This window comes from Bos indicus, chromosome 23 (genome assembly GCF_029378745.1).
Source record: "Bos indicus isolate NIAB-ARS_2022 breed Sahiwal x Tharparkar chromosome 23, NIAB-ARS_B.indTharparkar_mat_pri_1.0, whole genome shotgun sequence".
NCBI lineage: Eukaryota > Metazoa > Chordata > Mammalia > Artiodactyla > Bovidae > Bos > Bos indicus.
The window spans coordinates 29907394-29928274 of NC_091782.1; the positions used below are offsets into that span (position 1 = coordinate 29907394).

The 20881-nt window shown below is 52.7% G+C and overlaps 3 protein-coding genes across 8 annotated transcripts; 2 read left to right on the forward strand and 1 right to left on the reverse strand.

Annotated features, from left to right (window-relative positions):
- Positions 1-447: 447 nt before the first annotated feature.
- TCF19 (transcription factor 19) lies at positions 448-4304 on the reverse strand. 2 transcript variants are annotated; one of them, XM_019985839.2, is made up of 4 exons: positions 4087-4304; positions 3094-3657; positions 1501-2056; positions 448-1248 (listed from the first exon to the last, which is right to left on the reverse strand). In XM_019985839.2, exons 2-4 carry the CDS (start codon positions 3329-3331, stop codon positions 1008-1010), a joined length of 1035 nt encoding a protein of 344 aa, XP_019841398.2. In that variant the 5' UTR covers positions 3332-3657; positions 4087-4304; the 3' UTR covers positions 448-1007. The 2 variants fall into 2 exon arrangements, with proteins under 2 accessions (XP_019841398.2, XP_019841399.2); XM_019985840.2 differs by lacking the exon at positions 4087-4304 and having other exon boundaries at positions 3094-4076.
- A 220-nt stretch (positions 4305-4524) lies between these two features.
- Positions 4525-15955, forward strand: CCHCR1 (coiled-coil alpha-helical rod protein 1). 5 transcript variants are annotated; one of them, XM_019985793.2, is made up of 18 exons: positions 4525-4658; positions 5682-5748; positions 5827-6040; positions 7368-7671; positions 9991-10154; positions 10269-10404; positions 10590-10700; positions 10888-11037; positions 11506-11616; positions 11701-11807; positions 13108-13220; positions 13392-13437; positions 13597-13733; positions 13867-14055; positions 14151-14252; positions 15077-15228; positions 15337-15508; positions 15710-15955. In XM_019985793.2, the coding sequence occupies exons 2-18, from the start codon at positions 5733-5735 to the stop codon at positions 15817-15819; spliced, it is 2334 nt and encodes a 777-aa protein (XP_019841352.2). In that variant the 5' UTR covers positions 4525-4658; positions 5682-5732; the 3' UTR covers positions 15820-15955. The 5 variants fall into 5 exon arrangements, with proteins under 5 accessions (XP_019841352.2, XP_019841351.2, XP_070634328.1 ...); XM_019985792.2 differs by having other exon boundaries at positions 4538-4658; positions 5616-5748; XM_070778227.1 differs by lacking the exon at positions 4525-4658 and adding an exon at positions 4776-5412 and having other exon boundaries at positions 15379-15508.
- Positions 15956-17952: 1997 nt separating this feature from the next.
- Positions 17953-19419, forward strand: PSORS1C2 (psoriasis susceptibility 1 candidate 2). The gene is made up of 2 exons (XM_019985864.2): positions 17953-18066; positions 18695-19419. The coding sequence occupies exons 1-2, from the start codon at positions 18015-18017 to the stop codon at positions 19048-19050; spliced, it is 408 nt and encodes a 135-aa protein (XP_019841423.2). The 5' UTR covers positions 17953-18014; the 3' UTR covers positions 19051-19419.
- The last annotated feature ends 1462 nt before the right edge of the window (positions 19420-20881 follow it).

The following is a 20881-nucleotide window of genomic DNA, read 5'->3' on the forward strand; positions in this document are numbered from 1 at the left end:
AGGAAGGGGATGGACATGCAGGGTGCAATAAGATAGGTCAAGACAGGACTTTCCTAGTAAGAACTATAGAAACACTGCTTTGACAGTGTGCTGACTTGGTGTGCAACTCAGAAGAGACTCAATGTAGCATATGTGGGTTTTATTGATACTGCACCAGGTTGACATCTGCTCTAGCTGCTGTCTCAGGTTTTCTCTTCTTGGTAGTACCGATGAAACTTGTAGAAGTTCCACCACCCTCATGAATTTGATCAAATCCAAATGACATTTTAACGGCAGTGAATGTTTTCTTTTAAATTAGCAACTGTAATTACCTAGATCCCCTATTCCTGTTTTCCTCTGCCTCATCTGCTTGTCTCTTCCTATAAGTATCTGAATTAATTTTCCAGACTAACCAACTCCATTCTCTCAAGAACTAGAAAGCAAGGAGTATCAGACCCACACAAAGAGTAAATACTTTAGAGCGTATAAAGCTGCTCATTCTTTATTTGGAAATGGAAGCAAAGCTCTGAGAAGTCAGGTCACAGTGATTGTGGTCAGCAGCAGGACCACCCACAATGTAAGGAAGTTTGGGGTCTGTGCTCTAGGTTTTCCCAGAGATGCCTTAGGGATACCATCAAAAACATTAAGAACTTCCTTGTTCAAGGCTGGGGCTTATAACTTCCCAGGCATGACCTCTACAATTGATGGATGCTCTTGACCACAAACATTCTAGTGTCCATGACAACAAGGACCTACAGCTTGTGACAGTGGGTATTTCCAGCTCACTGGTAACTTCCTGGAGGCAGCAATGTCTTTGGCAGGAAGCCATCTCTTCTGTCACCTTGGCCACAAGGCCCTGCTCCAGGCCTTGAATTGATAATCCACAGGAGTGGACCCTTCTCCTGAGTCATTCCCTCCTGGAGAGGCAAGGATAGAAGAGGGCAGCTCTTAGGACCCATTGGCACCCTCACTGTCCATCCCTGGCCTGGAGGTGCTGGCTCTGTCCTCTGGTGCTTTGGCGGTGGGCCTTAGGTCTGGATGCCTGCACGACAGCCTGGGCACCGGAAGTCGGCCTCCCTGGCAGCCTGAATGCTGCAACCAACACAGGCCACGTGGAACCAGATGTCACAGCCATCACACTGAACCCAGGCCACTGTCTCTTCTTGGGGTAGGCAGCAACAAGGGGCTGCACAGGGCTCCCCACCCCCAACTGCAGGGGGAGCCCTGGGGTTGCTCATTGGGTGCTTCCGAGGACGCCCGCGTCGATTTCTGAAGAAAGGGACACAAAAACCAAGGTCACTGGAAACCTGCAGAAGCCTGGAACTTCCCCCTAGATAACTGCAGAGGGAACCCATAGAGATTCACTAGATTAATGGTGAATCTGGCTAGCACAGCTAACCCAGATTTTGTCATCACAACAGGTGTTCCACCTCCCACCCCCACCACCCAAGCAGATAGGTACATCTCAGCCTAGGGCTCTTAAAAAACCAAAGGCAGTGAAATAAAGCCAAGTTGACTTACCCACTGGGTGTCACTGGGGTTTTTTCTACACGGAGTTTCTTCCTAGGCTCCGGCAGGACTGGTGAGGGGCTCTTGGGAGCCTCTCTCTCATCATCCAGTTCTTCCAACACGCGGTGAGCTGACTTCCTCCGGTTTCTTGGGGGTGGGGCAGAAGGGGCAGTCCCCACTTCCCCGGTGGGAGTGGGACCAGGCGGACTCTGTGGCCCACCCCCACTCCGTGAGAAGGTGAGGGGCTGGGAGTGGAGCTTGCTGAGGCTGCCAATGGAGTTGAGGATCAGGGTTGCTTTGGGGGCTGGGGAGAGGGTGCTGAGGGGACGCTGTGGAGCCCCCTGGGAGGGCAGCATGGGCCGGAAACCAATCCCGGTTCCCTCTTCTCCCCTAGACCGCGGGGTGGTAATGGCAGCAAAATCTTGAGGTTTGACTCGGACTTGCTGAAACAAGTAGAACTCTGAAGGGCTGGTTCCTGGGGGCCCTTCAGGGCCAAAGGTCAGAAGATCACCATCACTCAACTCCAGCCTGTGACCCCTTGGGAGTCGGACATTATTGACCAAAGTCCCTGTTGATTGTGGGGCACCAGACAGATACAGAGAATGACAAAAACAAATGACTGGTCAGCAGTGGAGAAATCTGGTCCTGTCTGGTTTTCTGGGGAATACGAGGAAGAACACATGCATGTCATGAAATCCTTACATTCTAAGTCCCTCAGTAGTAGGTGTCATCAGATAAGAAACTCCCTGTGAGCTAAGAATATTATTATTTTTCCTTATGCTCTCCCTCAAGGCACATGGAATGAACTTCCCTCAATCCACTGAGGTCTGGGTCTCAGAGACGCTCAACTCTCAGCTCCAACTCAGCACTTATCAGCATAGCTCAGACTATCTGGGTTCAAATTCCACCATTTACCTGTCATGTGACCCTGGACAAGTCAGCCTCTTTATGTTTCATTTTCTTTGTAAAATGGGGCATTTGTGCTCACCTATATTTAATGCACATAAAACAGTTCTTGGCTCATAATAATAAACAGGAAATTAATGTTGGCCAGTTGAAATTATCCAATACCCACAACACTCCTCACTCACAAAGACATATTCTAGGAAACTAAGACCTAGAGAGGTGGAGTGGCAGGTCTGAGTGACGTTACCAGGGGCCAACAGCAGAACTCATGTAAACCCAGGCCTTCTGAGGCTGCCTAACTGCCTCCAAGTCAGGGAGTAAGGCACATGTCCAGATAATTAAGATAATTCAACAGATTTCACAACTGCCCTAAGGCAAGAACAAATGTCTAAACAATCTAGAAACTGAAGTCTAAGCTTGCCCCCTCACCACCCACCATGGTCTCAGAACAACCCCACTGTGATGGCTCCAGTCTGTGGATCTACCTCCCACCCCCTCTATGAGCTAAACAGGATCAGCCCCACAAAGAGCTTCTGACACTGCACATTTCTGGTGGAAAGACATAAGTCTGCATGACAACCGTCCATCCAACCTGATGGGGAGTTTGGGAGGCCGGCAGAATCCCTGTTGGCTCTTTTAATTCATTATAGCCCAGAACTGCGACTGCCCCAGCATAAGGCTGCCCTGCTCACTCCTCACCTTGGCTGCTGTGGTTCTCCAGGCTGACCCTCCAGTCATCACCCTGGCGCTCCGCATGCAGCTCTGCGTGGACCCCAGAGATGAAGCCTGGCTCGTGCTGTGGCCGCAGGGTCACATCACAGAGATCGGCCCTGCAGCCCAAGCGGTAGGTGCAGCCAGCTCCACTGGGTGGGTGGAAGGTGTGGAGATCGACACCCTTGCCGACCCCAATGCGCAGCAGCTGGAAGCAGGGCAGCATGGGCGGGGCCCCCTCGGCACCACCACTTCACCTCAGGAATCCATCACCTTGTCCTCTCCCTGGGCCGTGCACAGCTGGCCTAAATTCACTTTCCGTCTGACGCAAACTTGAGCTATGTTTTGTGCAAGTTCGACTTTGAGCACACTCCCTGAGTAGGGCAAATTCAGGGTGCAGGGAGCCTAGGATGCGATGTAAAATTGGCTGTCAACAGCTTTGCAACTGAAAAAATTTGGTGAAAGTTCCAGTGTAGTGCAAAATAGAACGCGTCCTGTGGCACGAAGTTGAATCGGATTCTCAGACCGCAAAATATTCCAGGAGCCTTCAATCTGGGCAAGTCAACAATACATTAGGCAGTTTCTAGGGAAATTAGAACTGTAGGTGTGTGTGTGGCGGGGGGAGGGGTGCTGCTTCTGTGTGATATACTAACTTGCCACTTCAGTGTAATTTGGAGAAGAGAAGCTTCTTCCTGTCAAACCTGCTTTTCCTAATAGAGTAACCCTCCTGCTAGCTCACGCTTCACTCTTCTAAACCAATCCCTCATTCATAACTAGCTAGTTTGAACCCCAGTGGGAAGCGTACTCAGTCACCCCTCAAAGGCAGTGCAAACGGGGCTCTACGTTGTCCAACAAGGTGGAGCTAAACCCCTGCTTTCTGGTTTCTCCAGGTGGGATAAAAACAGAGGAAAGTGCTTCCCGGGATGATTCAAGACAAATCCAGCCTTTTCCCTCCCCGCCCCAGCCCGGATTCGTATCTACCGCGCTGTGCAGTCTCGGAATGGTTCCCTCTCCAGGCAATGCCAGCTTATGCCGCAGCCCAGGACCTCTCGGGATCCGGCCGGGGTTGGTGCTCCTGCGGCTGTTTGACAGCGAAGAAGCCCGGGCCAGGAGGGGCGCGGCCTCCGCGCGCGGGCATCGCTGACCCCGCCTTCGGAATTCCCGGGTCCGGACTTCGAGCGGAGTGAGCCCGTCCCCCGAGCCGTTTTTGATTGGCCATTTCGTTTGCCCTCCTTTTCTCCATTGGGCGACGCTCTGGGATCTCCCGCCTTTCGCTTTTTCTGATTAGTTCACAAGTTTTCCCGGGTTCCCGGAGTTGGGAGGAGCCGCCAGGGCGCGGAGATGCCCCTAACGCCTTAATTGGGCCTGGCTTTAGACACTACTGCGCCTGCGTGCGCCTTTTCCCCGCCTCCTCCAGGAGTGGTAACCCTACAGGCTTAAGAGCGTCCCGCCAACCTGCCCGCTTTGCGCAGGCGCGGTTAGGGACCCAAGCGGCGACCGGGAGCTAGGTGTAGGGGGTGTGGCCAAAGGGCTGTGGGGGTCTCTCGCGCTGGGTAAGGGGCATTCGGGAAGAGTCAGTTGGGGGCGGGAAGGGGCTGAGAGGGGGTGGGCGGAGAGGTGTAAGGGCAGGGTAAAGGAACAAATGAGGTGGTCAGAACAGCCTTAGAGCTCAGCGTCCAGCAGGGCGAAGACTCAGGAGGATCTGGGGGAGAGGAGGGAGGGAGTGTAGGCTACTGAGACATGAGAGGGTGAGGGGCCAGCATAATTCCTTCAGGATAAAAGCAAATAGTGATGTAGGGAGGAGTAGGGATCCCAGATTGGGAGGAAAAATAGATGAATTCGAGTGGGAGGGTGGGGAGATCTTAACAAGCCCTCTCTCTGCTCTAGGACTCTGGAGAGGCAGATGGGAGGCAGGAATGGAAGCTGAAGGGACGATAGAGAGAAACTGAGTGGAAAGTTGCTGGCACGGTTTGGATGAGATGTCCGAAACTAGCTGGCTTTTCTGCTAAGGAGTCTAGGCTGCCTGGATTCCCCCAGGGGTTCTGGGGAGGTATCCTGTGCTACATGTGGCCACATTCATCAGGGGCCAGGCCTTGGGCCAGCGCTTTGATAGGGAAGGACCCTGGAGTCATGGCTTGGTGGTGTCTGGATGGGCTTCCCCAAGGCCTTGGTGAGCCATGGAGAGAACTCTGGAGACTGGGCTCACGGCCCCTGCATCGCATACCTCAATTGTCACCTTCCTTCAGGAACTGCAGAGACCATAGAAACTTAAGGAGGAGGGTAAAGGCACTATCCAGAATTCTAAAAGTATGGGTAAAACTTAACAGCCCCTCAGCCTGTCTCAGTAAATTCTCTCCACCTCATGGCTGTTGCCATAGTCTGTCAGGAACTAGACTGAGACAAGCAAGGGATCTTGGGGTACTTCTGCTTCTTTTGGGAAATAGGATAAGAAAAGCTATGAGTTGGATGGACCTGGCTGTTATTTAAGGATTATGACTTTGTTATTGTAGGGGCTCTCTCTTTGGAAGAAGGCCTGAAAATTGAATTGGAGTGTCCTTGTTTCTCCTATTGTTCAGGGGGTCATAGATGGCTGTACACCGACTCTAGAGACTTCAAATAATGTGGAGATGTTTCGACCTTCAGGTTAGTGGGATCTGGCATGGGGACTGGTGATTGTGTCTCCCTGGAGAACTGAGTACCTTTGTCCTTATGATTCTTTAGGTTCCACTGGGCTGATTCCCCCATCCCACTTCCAAGTTCGGCCCCTTCCAACACTGCCGAGAATGGCTCCCACATGGGCCTCAGACACTCCCCTGGTCCAGCGCCCAACCCATCAAGATGTCTTAGAGAGGCGGCCAGACAACCAGAGACCTCAAGTGACCATGTGGGAACAGGAAGTTTCTGGCAAGGGGCAGGAACCAGAGTGGAGAGGCAGGTACGATCTAATGTAACTGTTCTCTTGGACTTGCTTGCCAGTGAACCTTCTTCACTGTAATAGAGTCCTTACCCTATTTCAACCCTTAGTTCCACAATTTGTTCATTTTTTCCAGAAGCAATTGTTGGTGTCTACAATGCATAAATAATAGCAGTGTGCTAGATGCTAGGGACAAAGATAACAAAAATAAATAAGAGATCCTGATATCAAAGAATTTTAAATCCTAAGGGAAGAAATTGGTTGACCCATAGCTGATTGTACTAAGTGTAGTATAAGGCAGGCTGAAGAAGTGTGGGCTGGGACACAGACTGGGTGCTGTAGTAGTATGAGTTCATCTGGTGGAGCTGGCCATGCTCTCTGTCAGTGTGTTGTCTATGAAAATTCTTGATGTTTCGTGTGAATCTTTTCCCACATGTACTGGACCATCCTTCTGCCATTTTGTTCTTGAGTAGGATTGCAGTTGGGTCTCCCTGGGACCCTGTCAAAGGGAAAGAAGCAGGATGATGAAAGAGGAGTGTGAGAGCGTCAGGGGATGGAGACTCTCTGTGGCTTGTTTGGCTACCCCCTAGGGGTCCTTTGTCCAGTCACTTAATTTCTATAGGCTACAGATCCTGTAAAAAAGTACTGGGGAGTCCAGTGGTTAGGATCCCAAGCTTTCACTGAGAAGGACATGGGTTCAGTCCCTGCTTTGGGAACTAAGATCCCACAAGCTGCACAGCACAGCGGAAAAAATAATTTTTTTAAAGTGCTTTGGTTCTGGGCCTAAGTGAGGGAACTGTGTCAAGAATCATCTTATAAGCTGGTTTCAGCTCTCTAGAGGTTGGGACTTTGTGATTTATTGAGGTGCTGCCCTCTCAGACTTCTCATGCAGGATATCTAACAGTTAAATAATCTTAACTGGCGCCTGGCTTTGCCATACTGACACTGGAAGCCATCACCTCTCTTTGTACCTCCATCAAACTTTTCCCTGCCCTTAAGTCAGAATTCAGCAGTCTCAGTGTCCTTCAGACTTCTCTAATTCAGAATGCATAGCCTAATGATGTGCACGTGTGATGGTTAACACGTCTGTCTGTATATTGCCTTCGAGAGAGGTTATGGTCCATGAACTCAGCTAGCTTTTCAAGTCCTGTGGACCCAGATATGCTTAGTAGGGCTGCCTTGAATGATGATGGTGATGGCATGCAGAGATCCCCATGGCCCAGCTTCATTCCTTGCCATCTCTGCGCATAGGAGCAGAGGGATCCTCTCTTCTCCTGTCTCCATTTATGCCTTGGCCACTCTCACCACCAGACTAACCTGTCTCACCTATGCTAACCTGTCTCTGAAGGTGCACGGAACTGGCAGGGTCACAGGCCCTGAGCCAGCAGGCTGAGCTGATCTCTCGGCAGCTGCGAGAGCTGCGGCGGCTGGAGGAAGAGGTCCGGGTGCTACGGGAGACCTCACTGCAGCAGAAGCTGAGGCTGGAGGCTCAGGCCGTGGAGCTGGAGGCACTGGCACGGGCGGAGAAGGCTGGTCGCGCTGAGGCCGAGGGCCTGCGTGCCGCCCTGGCTGGGGCCGAGGTTGTCCGGAAGAACCTGGAAGAAGGGAGCCAGCGGGAGCTGGAGGAGGTTCAGAGGCTGCACCAAGAACAGGTGAATTTGGATGTGGGGAAGGCTCGGCTGCCCAGTGGAGCTGGGTGGGAGCTCCCCAGCAAAGAGCAGGCTTTGCCGAAAACAGTGATGAGGTGTTTGGTGAAGGTAAAAAAATACAGGTGACCTGGAAAGAGAGAGAACTTGGGTGTGTTGGTCTTATTCAGATTGCCCTTTTCTCCTCAGACTCAGGTGACCTCCCATCACCTGAAACCCTGCTTCCTCTTCCAGGGGGAAGTAGTTTGTCTCCCTACTTTACTCCAGGTACCCAGTTCCTCTGGGAGCATTGGGAAGGGGAGTGAGGGGTGTGAGAGGGGTCCTGAGGTGGACTGGGAAGGGGAGATTATTCAGTCAGCAGGCATACATCCGTGCTCCCTCTTTGCCATTCCTGAGACAAGAGCTGGGACACTGGGGTAAGCAAATCAGTCAACTCCCTGTCCTCGTGGGTGGAGCTGACAACCCAGTGGAAGACACACACATTCAGTGCCTTATTTAACTATAATTAATTAACTGTGATTGGGAGAAGTACTATGAAGGAGGACAAAGGAGCCCCACTGGTCTAGAGGCTGGGGAAGGCCACCCAACCAGTCGATGTGTTCGGAAATGGAACCGTAAAAATACTGAAAGAAAATGAGGGTGAATTCCTTTGTGATTTGGGAATGGGAAAGACTTTCTATCTATGAATCAATCCAGAGCCATTAAAGGAAAGATTGATATATATTGACTTTATAATACCAAACTTAGGAATGACAAAGTAGAATCAGAGGGTAAATCACGGGCTTCCCTGGTGGCTCAGCTGGTAAAGAATCCGCCTGGAATGCGAGAGACCTGGGCTTGATCCCTGGGTTGGGAAGATCCCCTGGAGAAGGAAATGGCAACCCACTCCAGTGTTCTTGCCTGGGAAATCCCATGGACAGAGGAGCCTGACACTACAGTCCGTGGGGTCACAAAGCGTCAGACACGACTTAGCAACTAAACAACAACAAAAGGGTGAATGATAAGCTGGGGGAGAATATTTCCAGTTCATACCACAATAAAAAGTTAATATCCCTACTATGTAATGTGTGCCTAGAAACCGATAAAGGAAAGACAGCTATCCAGTTGAAAAATGGACAAAAGAGGTCATTCAAAGAAAACTCTTTTCAGTTCATGAAAGATGCTTAATGATAAGCAGTCGACATTTGTGTTAAATCAAAGTTGGCTGGTGGGTAGGCCTGGGGGGAGGCGATGGGGCTGGTGCATGTAGATGTGCATGGGAGGGGGCCAGAGAGGCTTGAGCACAAGCGACAAGACGGGCTCTGGGGCTGTGCTGGAGGGTGAGGCCTTGGGCCTGTTCAACTTTATAGTTTACCTTAAGAGCAGTGGGCAACCACTGAAAGGTTTCAACAAGGAAATGACATGATCAGATTTGTATTTTGTATGTAGAAGTTTTGTGATTCATGTCCAAAAAGCTCACAGTGACTGTGGTACGGAGATAGGGCTAGAGGCAGGCAGGCCGGAAGTGAGGGCAGCCACTTCCACTCCTTCACCCGCCACAGCATGACTCCTTCAGCGTATCTGATACCTTTACCACTGCTGGAGGTGCTGTGAGAAAGAGACAAGCTCCCTGCCTTCCTGGGGCTTCCTTCCGGATGGCAGGAAGTAGATAGTAAGCAGGTGCAGAAGCAGGATCATTTTGTAATGAGAAGTGCAGGAAGGGCATGAACAGATGACAGGACTGGGTGGTGGTGGGTGGGGAGTAGCGGCCCCGGGAGGCGATGTCATGGAGATCTGAGGATCTAGGGGAAGCAGGCCTCTGGGTAGACTCTGAGGTGGGAAGGAGCAGACTTTTGGGGCGGGGGGCGGATGATGAGAGAGCACTGTGGCTGCAGCAGAGTGGGCAGTGGAGAGACAGAATGTGAGCTCAGAGGCCAAGAGCTGGCAGAGGCCGAGGCCTGACACAGGCTTCACAGACCCAGGGAAGATGCTGGTCTGAACGCTGTGGGAAGCCACTGTAGGATTCTAAGACCGGTCAGGAGATTGTTGCCATTGTCCAGGCCAGAGATGAGGTGGTTTACCTAAGGCTGGTGGTCCTGGTTATGGAGAGAAGTGACAGTGTTCTTGGGGGAGGCCTGACAGGAACTGCTGACGGACTGGAGGGTGATGGGAAGTGAAGCGCCAAGGATGGTCTCTGTTTTGCCATGTGCAGTTAGATGATTTCTCGGGTGATTGTCCAGGGTCACAGAAAGTGGGAGTAAAGGCCAATGATGAAGCAGGGGGTGGGTTTGGAAAGCCCAGGTGTGGGCCAGCTGGCCCCTGCTGAGTCTTTTCTTCTCTCTGCAGCTCTCCTCCTTGACCCAGGCTCACCAGGAGGCCCTTTCCAGTTTGACCAGCAAAGCTGGGGGCCTGGAGAAGTCTCTGAATAATCTGGAAACCCGGAGGTCAGGGGAAACCAAGGAGCTGGCTGCGGCCCAGAGGGAGGCTGAGCTGCTGCGGAAGCAACTGAGGTGAGTTCTGGGGGGTGGGCGACCCCAGGAGGACCTGGCAAGTGGTGGGTTGGTGGGGAAATGGGTCTCCAGGGTGGCCCCCTGATGGCTACTCTGCTCCCACCCCAACCCTAGCAAGACCCAAGAGGACTTGGAGGCTCAGGTGACCTTGGTTGAGAACCTGAGGAGGTATGTGGGGGAGCAGGTCCCTCCGGAGGTCCGCAGCCAGGCATGGGAATCAGAGCGACAGGAGCTTCTAGAAACTGTCCAGGTGAGAGAGTGCCCGGCCTGCGATGGAACACGGGGGCTCAAGTCCTGGGCAAGGGGCCCTGGAGAAGAACACAGTCCCCAGGAGAAAAGGCAGTGCCATCGAGGGGTGCGCAGGTTGGGCGCCACCTGAGGGCCACTGGCAGACCTGATGGAGGCGGCTGCCCTCTGTCCCCACCCCTCCCCCAGCACCTGCAGGAGGACCGGGACAGCTTGCACACCACTACCGAGCTGCTGCAGGTGCGCGTGCAGAGCCTCACACACATCCTCTGCATGCAGGAGGAGGAGCTGGCCCGGAAGGTAGGCCCCTGGCCCAGGCCCCTCGGCCCCTGTGCACAGGAGGGGTTGGTGTGCCACTCAGAACCTGCTGACATCTTTCTTCCCCTGAACACCTCTCCTTGCTGTGGCTCCTGATGCCAGGGCAAGATAGGAGAAACCTTCCTCTGCTCCCCCAGGATCCCCCATTCTCCCTGCTTCCTCCCTGCAGGTTCAGCCTTCAGACTGCCTGGAGCCTGAGTTCACCAAGAAGTGCCAGTCCCTGTTGAAGCGCTGGCGGGAGAAGGTGTTTGCCCTCATGGTGCAGCTGAAGGCCCAGGAGCTGGAGCACAGAGAATGCGTGGAGCGACTGAAGGGACAGGTTGCCTGGAGCCCACTTCCTCCAGTGCTCTCCCCCAGCTCCCTGCTCCTTGCGGAAGGGATGGCGTTTATTCACCAGATATTTGGGTGGCTCCCCTGTGCTGGCTGCACAGCCCTGAGCAAAGGTCCACAAAGACCTGCTCTCGTGAGGCTTACACTTTGTGAGGTGGGCTGACCTTAGGTAGGACGGCCACTTCCAGGAGGTAACAATGTTCAAGGACCGGTGGGTGGCATGGGCCAAGGCTATGGGTCCTTACGGGCAGGTCACAGGGCAGTTCCTCAAGATGTGGGCACATGGAACATGCTTCTGGAAGGAAATCCGGACTCAGACTCCATTCTCAAGAACTGGGCTTCTTGTCTGTCAGCGTGGCCTTTCAGAGATCTCTGCACCTGCCCCTGCCTTCCCAATGCTTCCCCCACCCCCACCTTACAGCTTTCTGCTCTGGACCTGCCTCCTCTCCTTTCCCAGGTGGCAGAGCTCCAGGAAAGAGTGGAAACCCAGTGCCAGGAGCAGGTCATCCTGCAGCGCTCCCTGCAGGACAAAGCTGCCGAGGTGGAGGTGGAGCGGATGGGCGCCAAGGTCAGCTTCTGAGACAGGCAGAGGCTGAGGGATGGTAGGGAGACCCCAGGCAGGGGATCCCTTTCTTTACCTCACCCTTCCTAGGCCCTGCAGATGGAGCTGAGCCGCACTCAGGAGGCCCGGCGCCGGAGGAAGCAACAGGCAGCCCCAGCGGAGGAGCAGCTGAGGCTTGTGGCCAGTGCTGTCAGCAGGTATCTGGGGTGGAGAGTGGGTGGAATAGCATTCCTGCTTCCCCAGCTTCCTGGGCATCTTGAGGTTTAAGAGCCTCGGGCAAGCGGGGCTGCAAGGCTGGTCGTCTGGAGGAAGCAGGGCTGGAAGTATCTAGCCCTGTAAAGTCTGTTTGTTTTTTATGGGGCACCACCCCCCCTGCCCCGCCACCTTGCCACATTCTCACCAGGGTCACTTGTTAGGACTCCTACCCACTGCATGTTTGGCTGAGATGAGGTTAACTTCCTCCTGCAGTTAATAACAGCTTGAGCTAAACAGAGCACCTAGTAGGAGATGTAAGAGATGTGGGTTTGATCCCTGGATCGTGAAGATCCCCTGGAGGAGGGCATGGCAACCCACTCCAGTATTCTTGCCTGGAGAATTCCTTGGACAGAGGAGCCCGATGGGCTACAGTGCATGGGGTTGCAAAGAGTCAGACATGACTGAAGTGACTTAGCACAGCACAGGAGGATCTCCACTTTCAGAACTGTTCAAAGATGGGGAGTATAGACACTTGATCTTTCTTTCTTTCTTTAAAATTTTGCAGGCATGCCCTGTTGAGTTGGAAAAAAATTTAACCAATTTTTTTCTTTTAAAGTTGAAGACCCACAGGCGTACCTTGTTTTATTGTACTTTGTTTTGTCATTGACAGATATTGCATTTTTTACAAGCTAAAGGTTTGTGGCACCTCTGCGTCAAGCAAGTCTATTGGGACTATTTTCCCCAGCAGCGTTCTTTTCAAATTAATGCTGTCTTTAAATGTTTAGTTGTTTTTTAAGACATAGTGCTATTGCACACTTAGTGGACTACAGTATGGCATAAACATAACTTTTATAAGCACTGGGAAACCAGAAAATCTATTCGACTTTTTCTTTGCGGTACTGCTTTGCCGTATTTGCTTTGTTGCAGTGGTCTGGAACTAAACCCACAGTATATCCGAGGTCTGCCTCTACTTGCTTACTAGATATTCCATCTGTTAATAAAGCGTATGCCAGTTTCCTTTTTAATCAGTTGCAAGCCTGTCTCTCATACCAGCTTCCTAGGTGTTTCCTTCACAGCTTTTGTTGTAGAACCTTTAGAAACTAGACTGCTGAGAAGCACAGGTTTCTTTGCACAGGTAACAACCCTTCCTCGGCTTTGGATGTCGGCTTCAGCTTCTCTTTCCCTTGGGCTGATCCCCCTTCCCTACTTTCTCCATGTACATAGCAGCACAAGATAAAGGGGGTCGAGTCCTTTTGGAAATGAGGTGGGGTTGAGGATTTGGTGACCTCGTGTCCTCTCCAGCTTTCAGACCTGGCTCCAGGGCACCGTGGCCGAGGTGGAGCGTGCCGCAGCCCGGCTGCCCAGCCTCAGCAGCCGAGTCAGCTATGCCGTCCGCAAGGTCCACACTATTCGGGGTGGGTAGGGCGACTGCCAGCCGCGCCCTGCCCCTGCCCCTGCCCCACCAGCTCTCTCATCCTACACCTACCCTCCTGCCTCCTCCTCCCCGGTCTGAGCATCTCCTTACGCCCCTGTTTCCCCTCCTCTTTGCAAACGCACGTCTCACGCTCTCTGCCTTTTCTCCCCAGGCCTGATGGCTCGAAAAGTGGCCCTTGCTCAGCTGCGCCAGGAGAGGTGAAGTCCGGGCCACTTTAGATTTACTGGGGGGCAGGAGTGGGGCTTTAGGGTGTTGGTTGCTGGGACCTGAAAAACACGAGGATGGAGGAAGGATAAGGGCTTAGGGGTCAGGCAGCTGGGTGATTTCCCCCATCTCTGTTTCCCTTCCTGTCTCAGCTGCCCGCCACCCCCACCGACCACAGACATGAGCCTTGAGCTGGAGCAGCTGCGGGAGGAGCGGGACCGTCTGGACGCAGAACTGCAGCTGAGCGCCCACATCATCCAGCAGGAGGTGGGCCGGGCCCGGGAGCAAGGTACGCCTGGTGCTTCCAAGTCAGCGAGCACGAGCGGGGGGCCAGAGTCATGGGGCCTTGGGGAGAAAGAGGAGGAGGGAAGAGCTGGGGTCTAGGGCAGGGAGGAACTTGAGTGGGCACCTCCTCTTCCCAGGGGAGGCAGAGCGGCAGAAGCTGAGTGAGGTGGCCCAGCAGCTGGAGCAGGAGCTGCAGCGCACGCAGGAGTCCCTGGCCAGTCTGGGGCTACAGTTGGAGGCAGCTCGCCAGGGCCAGCAGGAGAGCACGGCAGAGGCTGCCAGCCTCCGGAAGGAGCTGACCCAGCAGCAGGAGATCTATGGGCAAGGTGTGCAGGAGCGGACAGGGGCAGTCCTGGGGTCGGGAGCGGTGGGAACCATGACCCCAGGCTCCCCTGATGCGCTGTGTGCACCTCCACCCCAGCGCTGCAGGAGAAGGTGGCCGAAGTGGAAGGTCGGCTGCGGGAACAGCTCTCAGAATCAGAGAGGAGACTGAACGAGGCTCGTAGGGAACACACCAAGGCTGGTGAGAGTGGCTGGGAGGCACGTGGGCTTCCAAGAAGGAGGAGGTATTAAGGCATGAGATTATTGTCAAAACTATTTTGAAAGCTTTTTCTCTTTGAAGTATGCAAGTCATGAAGTTATCAAGGAAGATGAATTCTCAAGTGGTAAACACACCTGTATAGCCAGTGCCCAGATCCAACAATAGCACTTGACCAGCCTCAGATCCCCCCAGCTCGTCCCAGTCACCCCCCAGTCACAGAGGCAACGTGACATACCAACGATTACCCCCAATTCTTATTGGGAAGAATTTCAAACACTTAGCCAAGTTAAAAGAATCATGTGATGGATACTCATCTACCTTCTCCCGTTAGAGCAGCAGTTTATAACCTTTGATCACATTTCCTGTCTATCTGCATATTTACACATATTGATACATATACATTTTGGGGGGCAGTTATTGAGAGTAAGCTGCAAACAACCTGACTATTCAGCTGCATATCCCACAAGGAGAATATTTTCCTATGTAACCTCAATACCATGGTCACACTTTAAGAAAATGAACACAAAATCTGATATCCAGTCCCTATTCAGATTTTCCCTCCTGTCCTCCAGGAAGCTTCAGGGATGGGGGAGGTACTTTGGGTTCATAGATTCACAAGATTCTAGAGCATCAGCCACCCCTCCATCTGTACAGAAGAGACTGAATGCCACAAAGCGTCCATGGCTCCCTGAGTCACAGAGCTGGGGACCCCGTGTGCCGCCCATCCTTCTAGGCTTGTGTTCTCAGTGCCTCGCAGCCTCTAGGCTGCCAACACCCATCCCCTCTGTGGCCTGGCTTTCCTGCAGTGGTCTCCCTACGCCAGATCCAGCGCAAAGCCACCCGGGAAAAGGAGCGGAACCAGGAGCTCCGGCGCCTGCAGGATGAGGCCCGGAAGGAGGAGGGGCAGCGGCTGACCCAGCGCCTGAAGGAGCTGGAGAGGGACAAGAACCTCATGCTGGTAGGAGGCGGAGAGACTGGGCCCTTGTGGGCTGGTTGGGGAGCAGAGCTGTGGAGAGGGGAGGGGGCCCTGCCTGGGCTCGGTGGCATTTAACCCTCTCCTTCCCAGGCCACCTTGCAGCAGGAGGGTCTCCTCTCCCGTTACAAGCAGCAGCGACTGTTGGCAGTTCTTCCTTCCCCGTCGGATAAGGGCGTACCTGCGGAGCCCAGCCCGAAGCCCTCAGAGTCGTCAGCACCCACACCCCCAGCAGCGGCCCTCTGCACCAAGGAGTCCATCAAAGGTAAGGGACGGAGGGCAGGGGGACCCTGGGAACCTTTCCCCCAGGCCCTCTGCAGGGCTTGAGCCTTGTTCTCTGTGACCCTGGAGGCCCACAGCCTGCCTTGGGCCAAGAGCTCTCTCCCTTATAACCCTCACACATCCGGTAGCTGCGCTGTTCCTCGGCACTGTGACTGACACCCTTGTCCACCTCCCGTCCCTCCAGGATCCCTTTCTGTCTTGCTCGATGATCTGCAGGGCCTGAGTGAGGCCATTTCCAAAGAGGAAGCCATTTGTGAAGGGGACAGCCAGACCTCCTCTTCAGTCTGCCTCTGACCAGCTGTGAGGACCAGGAGGATGAGGATGGAAGGGGAATGGGTCGGGAAGGGGACTTCCTCCAGCCGCCCTCAGGGACACCAGCCGCCAAGATGTCATGAATTCTCCCGTGGCTCAATAAAGATGACAACAGTCAGAGTCATGGTTTGGTCACTTCTTTCTGGGAATATAAGGAAGTTTTCTCCCCGTAGCCTCTCTTGTCCGGGAAGTGTGAGAACCAGTCCCTCATACAGCTCTTCCTCTAGATGGTTCCTTTTTCAAAACCCCTTTCCTAGGCTGCCCAGGAGGTTTTTGGAGAAGCTCCAGGTTTTGTTTTATTCTTAACTTTTATTTTAAAACTACCTCTGGAAAATGGTCAGGGCAAGGGCACGAGGCAGATAGAACATTCACGTGCTCAGCAGGACTCACAGAGCCAGGCAGCGTCCTGCCTTGGGGGGCCACTGGTGGGTTTGATTAACGGGTAGGTCCCTGCTCCAGAGACACTTACCTTCTGGTGGGAGAGACAGACGATGGGCGGGTACCTACATGAACAAACGAATGTTTCAAACAAGTGCTGTGAAGAGGAAAAAATGACAGTGGCATGATAGAAACTAGCTGTGTGGGGAGGGGTGACTTTAGATGAGGGACAGGCAGGGCTTCTCTCCGGAGGGATGTGCTGCTGAGGCCGGAGTGCGGTAAGGAGCGGGCTGTGCAGCCACCTGGGAGAAGCACCAGGATGGACAGGTCCTGAGGCTGCGGGGAGCCAAGGGAGGGTGCTGCAGGGAGAGGCCAGGCCTGGTGGAGCTTGGGTTTTACTCTAAGTCAATAAAAAGCCCTTGGAGGGACGTTCCTGGTGGTCCAGTGGCTAAGACTCTGCGCTCCCAAAGCAGGGGGCCTGGGTTCGATCCCTGGTCAGGGAGCTAGATTTCTACATGCCACAACTAAAGATCCTGTATGCCGCAACTCAGACCTGGTCCAGCCAAATTAAAGTAAATAAATAAATAGACAGCCCTTGGAGTACTTTTTAAACTGAGAACAGCCACACAATTTGACTTACATATTTAAGAGACCCATCAACTGGCTGTGGAGGATGGGTTTGGGGGCATGGGATGAGGAAAGAGAGGAATGGAGTCTTTGAAAACTTGAGCCGCAGGGGACTGGTAATCCTGGCCACTGGGGAGCAGACCAGGTTGTGGAGGAAGTGAGTTCAGTTTTGGGCATTTGCTTCTGAGCGGCTCGGGAGATCCTCACAGAGGAGTCCTTGCTGCAGAAAAGTTCAAGGGACATCTCTGAGCGGCTCAGACCAGACAGACTGATGTCTGAAAGATGAGGGGAGAGAAGGGGGGCGCAGAGAGTTCCCACCAAGGACCAGGGGAAGGGCAGTGAAGATGCTAGAGGGAGGAGGAAGAGGCTGAGGTGCCAGGGGGAGCTGAGGCAGCTTCTTCCAGAGCCTCTGGGTGTGACTGACTGGAACCAGCCCTGGCGTGGGGAGGAGGAATCGGGATGTCGTACTTCCTCCTCCACCTGCAGTCAGCCCAGGTGGCTCCTGGATGAAATTCCTCGTGTGTCACTACTTGGGAGGCCCCATTCGTGCCTGGAGAAGGTGTACGCTGGGGAGTGCAGATTCCAGGAAGAACTGAGCCCCAAGAGGGTTCACCCTGGGGCGGGTGAAGGAGGCTCGGTGTACCAGCTGAGATGGCCCTGGCTGTGTCCCAGGTGTTCGAGAGAGCACCCCCGCCCATCTTCTCCCTCCTTGTCCCCCCAGTTGCCTGCCCTCTGCCCCGCATCCTGCCTCTCAGCCCCTGTAATTACACTGCTTCCCCACGCATGCTTGCTCCCATTCCTTGGCTTCCCGGGACCTGGAGGGATGAGAGGTAGAAGTCCCTGTTATTAGGGTTCGCTGCAGGGTGTGTACGAAGGGGGACATGAAAACAAGGGTGGGGTGACCAAGGTCTAGGTCATTGATAAAACCTGGGTGGCTGGGTCCCGAGCTGGGGGACTAAGATGAGGGACGCCACCGTCAGTGGTTACACATCAGCCGTGGCCTTCCAGACGGGTTGGACCAGTCCGGTTTGGACGCAGTTCCTTGTGTGACAGGGCCGGCCCCTCCCCAGAGATCAGCCTCCGCTCTCCCTCCTCCCCTATAAAGCCTCTTAGGGTTCCCAGGCTCCCAGACTCAGCTGACCCCTGACTTTGGGGTCCAGGAGATAGTCAAGATGCTCAACTGGAAACTCCTAGGGATCTTGGTCCTTTGCCTGTTTGCTGGAGGTGAGCTGGGAACAGAGGCCCAGAGTGTGATTTGGGGTAATGGGGGACAGTCAGGATGAGGCGAGGCTGAGATGGATGCGTAAGGAAAGGGAGATTCTGGGAGATCCTGGGAGATGCATGTGAGGGGATGGAGGTGATGTGAGCAGGTTCATTTTAGCACAGGATAGACTTTGCTGGTTTGGCTTTAGCTCCATGTGGTGATTTGGATCAGCATTCAGGTGTGCAGGCAAGTGTTAATCAGAGCTGGGGTCTCTGTTAAGGGGGAGAAGGTCATTGTAGAGATGGGATCTGGGTGCCACATGGGGCCAGGGTGTAGACAGCTTTGGGACCTCAGACAGGTATAGGGGTCCTCACAGTGGGGTGTCCCAAACAGGGTTGGATGGAGCTTATGTGGGGAAAGGGAGGTCATGTCAGTTTAAAGTTGGTCCAGTCAGTAGTTCAGGACAGGGTTTCATGTCATTTTAAGATCGTGTTAGTATTCTGCGAATGCGTGGAGAGTTACTTTTGAGTTCTGTTTGTGAGATCAGCTCAGGCTGTGGTCCATCACAGAGAGGCGATGCTCCTTGGGTCCTACCTGCTGGGAGAGAGGGTCCCTCACAACCTCTTACCTTCCTCCTTCCTTCTGCAGGCATCTCAGGCAGTGGAGACCAGCCTTCCCCCTCATCCAGAGAGATCTCAGAGGAGGAGGGCCCTCCACCATTGCCTCAGGGCCCCCCAATCCCTGGTGACCCCTGGCCAGGGGCACCCCCGCTCTTTGAGGATCCTCCACCTCCAGGCCCCAATCGTCCCTGGAGAGACCTGCCTGATTCTGGAGTCTGGCCTCCTGAACCCCCTAGAACTGATCCCCCTCAACCTCCTCGGCCTGACGACCCCTGGCCCGCAGGACCCCAGCCTCCAGAAAACCCCTGGCCACCTGCCCCTGAGGTGGACCACGGATCTCACGAGGAGCCAGACCTTGACCCACCCAGGGAGGAGTACAGATAACGGGCCCCCAGAGGCATCCTGGACTTCTGCTCTCAAACCCATCTCTACCCTTCTGATTCCCCTTGAATTCTCCCCAATTTAGCTTAACTCCTTAATTCCTTTCCTCATTCCTTCAGTTTTATTCTGAAGATTTTGTGCATATTTTCTGTCCCCTCTTGAGATCGGAATTTAAGCCCCACTTTCCCTCTCCTTTTTTCTCTGACAGCATAATATCCCTACCTCCACCTCCCAGCTCCTCTTCCCCACCCCTGGAACTCAGAGGCAGGGCTGGCGGCACTATGTTCTCTCTACTGCCACCTGGTGGCCAACCACTGGGAACTGTCAGGAGCCGATGGTGCTTCTATGAAATGGAAAAATAAAATACCACGATTTCTTAATTTTGACTCTAGGCTGCTTCTTTGCCAATGAGCAGGTCTTTGAATGTTCAGATGCACTTGTCACAGCCACGAACCTACAGAGATCTGGAAGTCATCTGAGTTCCTGTCTTGCCCATATGCATAAGGATGGGGATTCAGCAGGAGAAAGGTTGGAAATGCAACTATCAAGAGATACAAGGAAATTCAGACCCATTCTGATATCCCTATTCTGGAGAATGAGAAACCAAGTTAAGTCTCTAGTTGGCGGTTTGCCTGCTCTGAGTGAACATGATAACTCTCCATGGGCTTTCATGGGCAACCAGATTTTAAGGGGGATCAATTTCCATGAACATACGTGTTCCTTCCTAAAATGAATCTTCTTGAGAACTGTGTTTTCCACCTGCCTCTATTAACTGTTCTCCCACTAGACAGAAGAAGGTTGAGCTCTCTCACCCACTGTGAAGTAGACCACAGTGCTCTTTCTGGAGCTGGTAAATGAAGTCAATGGAAAACAAGAATCAGCCCTTTCCATCTCATTAAGAGATGTGTTTTCAGTAAAATTTACTTTTTTGTTTAATCACTGTCAATATTTGTTCAGTTCAGTTCAGTTGCTGAGTCGTGTCCGACTCTCTGCAACCCCATGGACTGCAGCAAGCCAACTCCCAGAGCTTGCTCAAACTCATGTCCATTGAATCAATGATGCCATCCAGCCATCTCATCCTCTGCTGTCCCCTTTTCCTCCTGCCTTCAGTCTTTCCCAGCATCAGGGTCTTTTCCAATGAGTCAGTTCTTTGCATCATGTGGCCAAAGTACCAGAGTTTCAGCTTCAGCACCAGTCCTTCCAGTGAATATTCAGGACTGATTTCCTTTAGGATTGACTGGTTTGATCTCCTTGCTGTCCAAGGGACTCTCAAGAGTCTTCTCCAACACCACAGTTCAAAAGCATCAATTCTTTGGCGCTCAGTTTTCTTTACAGTCCAACTCTCACATCCATACAGACTACTGGAAAAACCATGGCTTTGACTAGACGGACCTTTGTCAGCAGAGTAATGTCTCTGCTTTTTAATATGCTGTCTAGGTTGGTCATAGCTTTTCTTCCAAGGAGGAAGAGTCTTTTAATTTCATAAAAATTGTTGAGTTTTGATCCATTGCATCTTTTAATAATTGTAATTTTAAATCCAGGACAGAGAATTGTTTTTAATACTTACAGTCTTATGGTCACACAAAGTAAATTTAAATTTATGTACGTATTTTTGTTAGAGATATGCAATAAAAGACTTTCCAAAAACACACTAAAATAAAAAAAAAAGTGATGCAATGGAGAAAAAAATATTTCATTAGGATAAAACTATAGGGGAAATGAAATGGAAAGAGGAACTAAAAAGAAAAATAAATGAGGTAAATTCGCTGACTGGCTAATGGATTTGTTCACTTATTAAAAGGATGTTAATGAACATGAAAGGGCTATGTGTTAT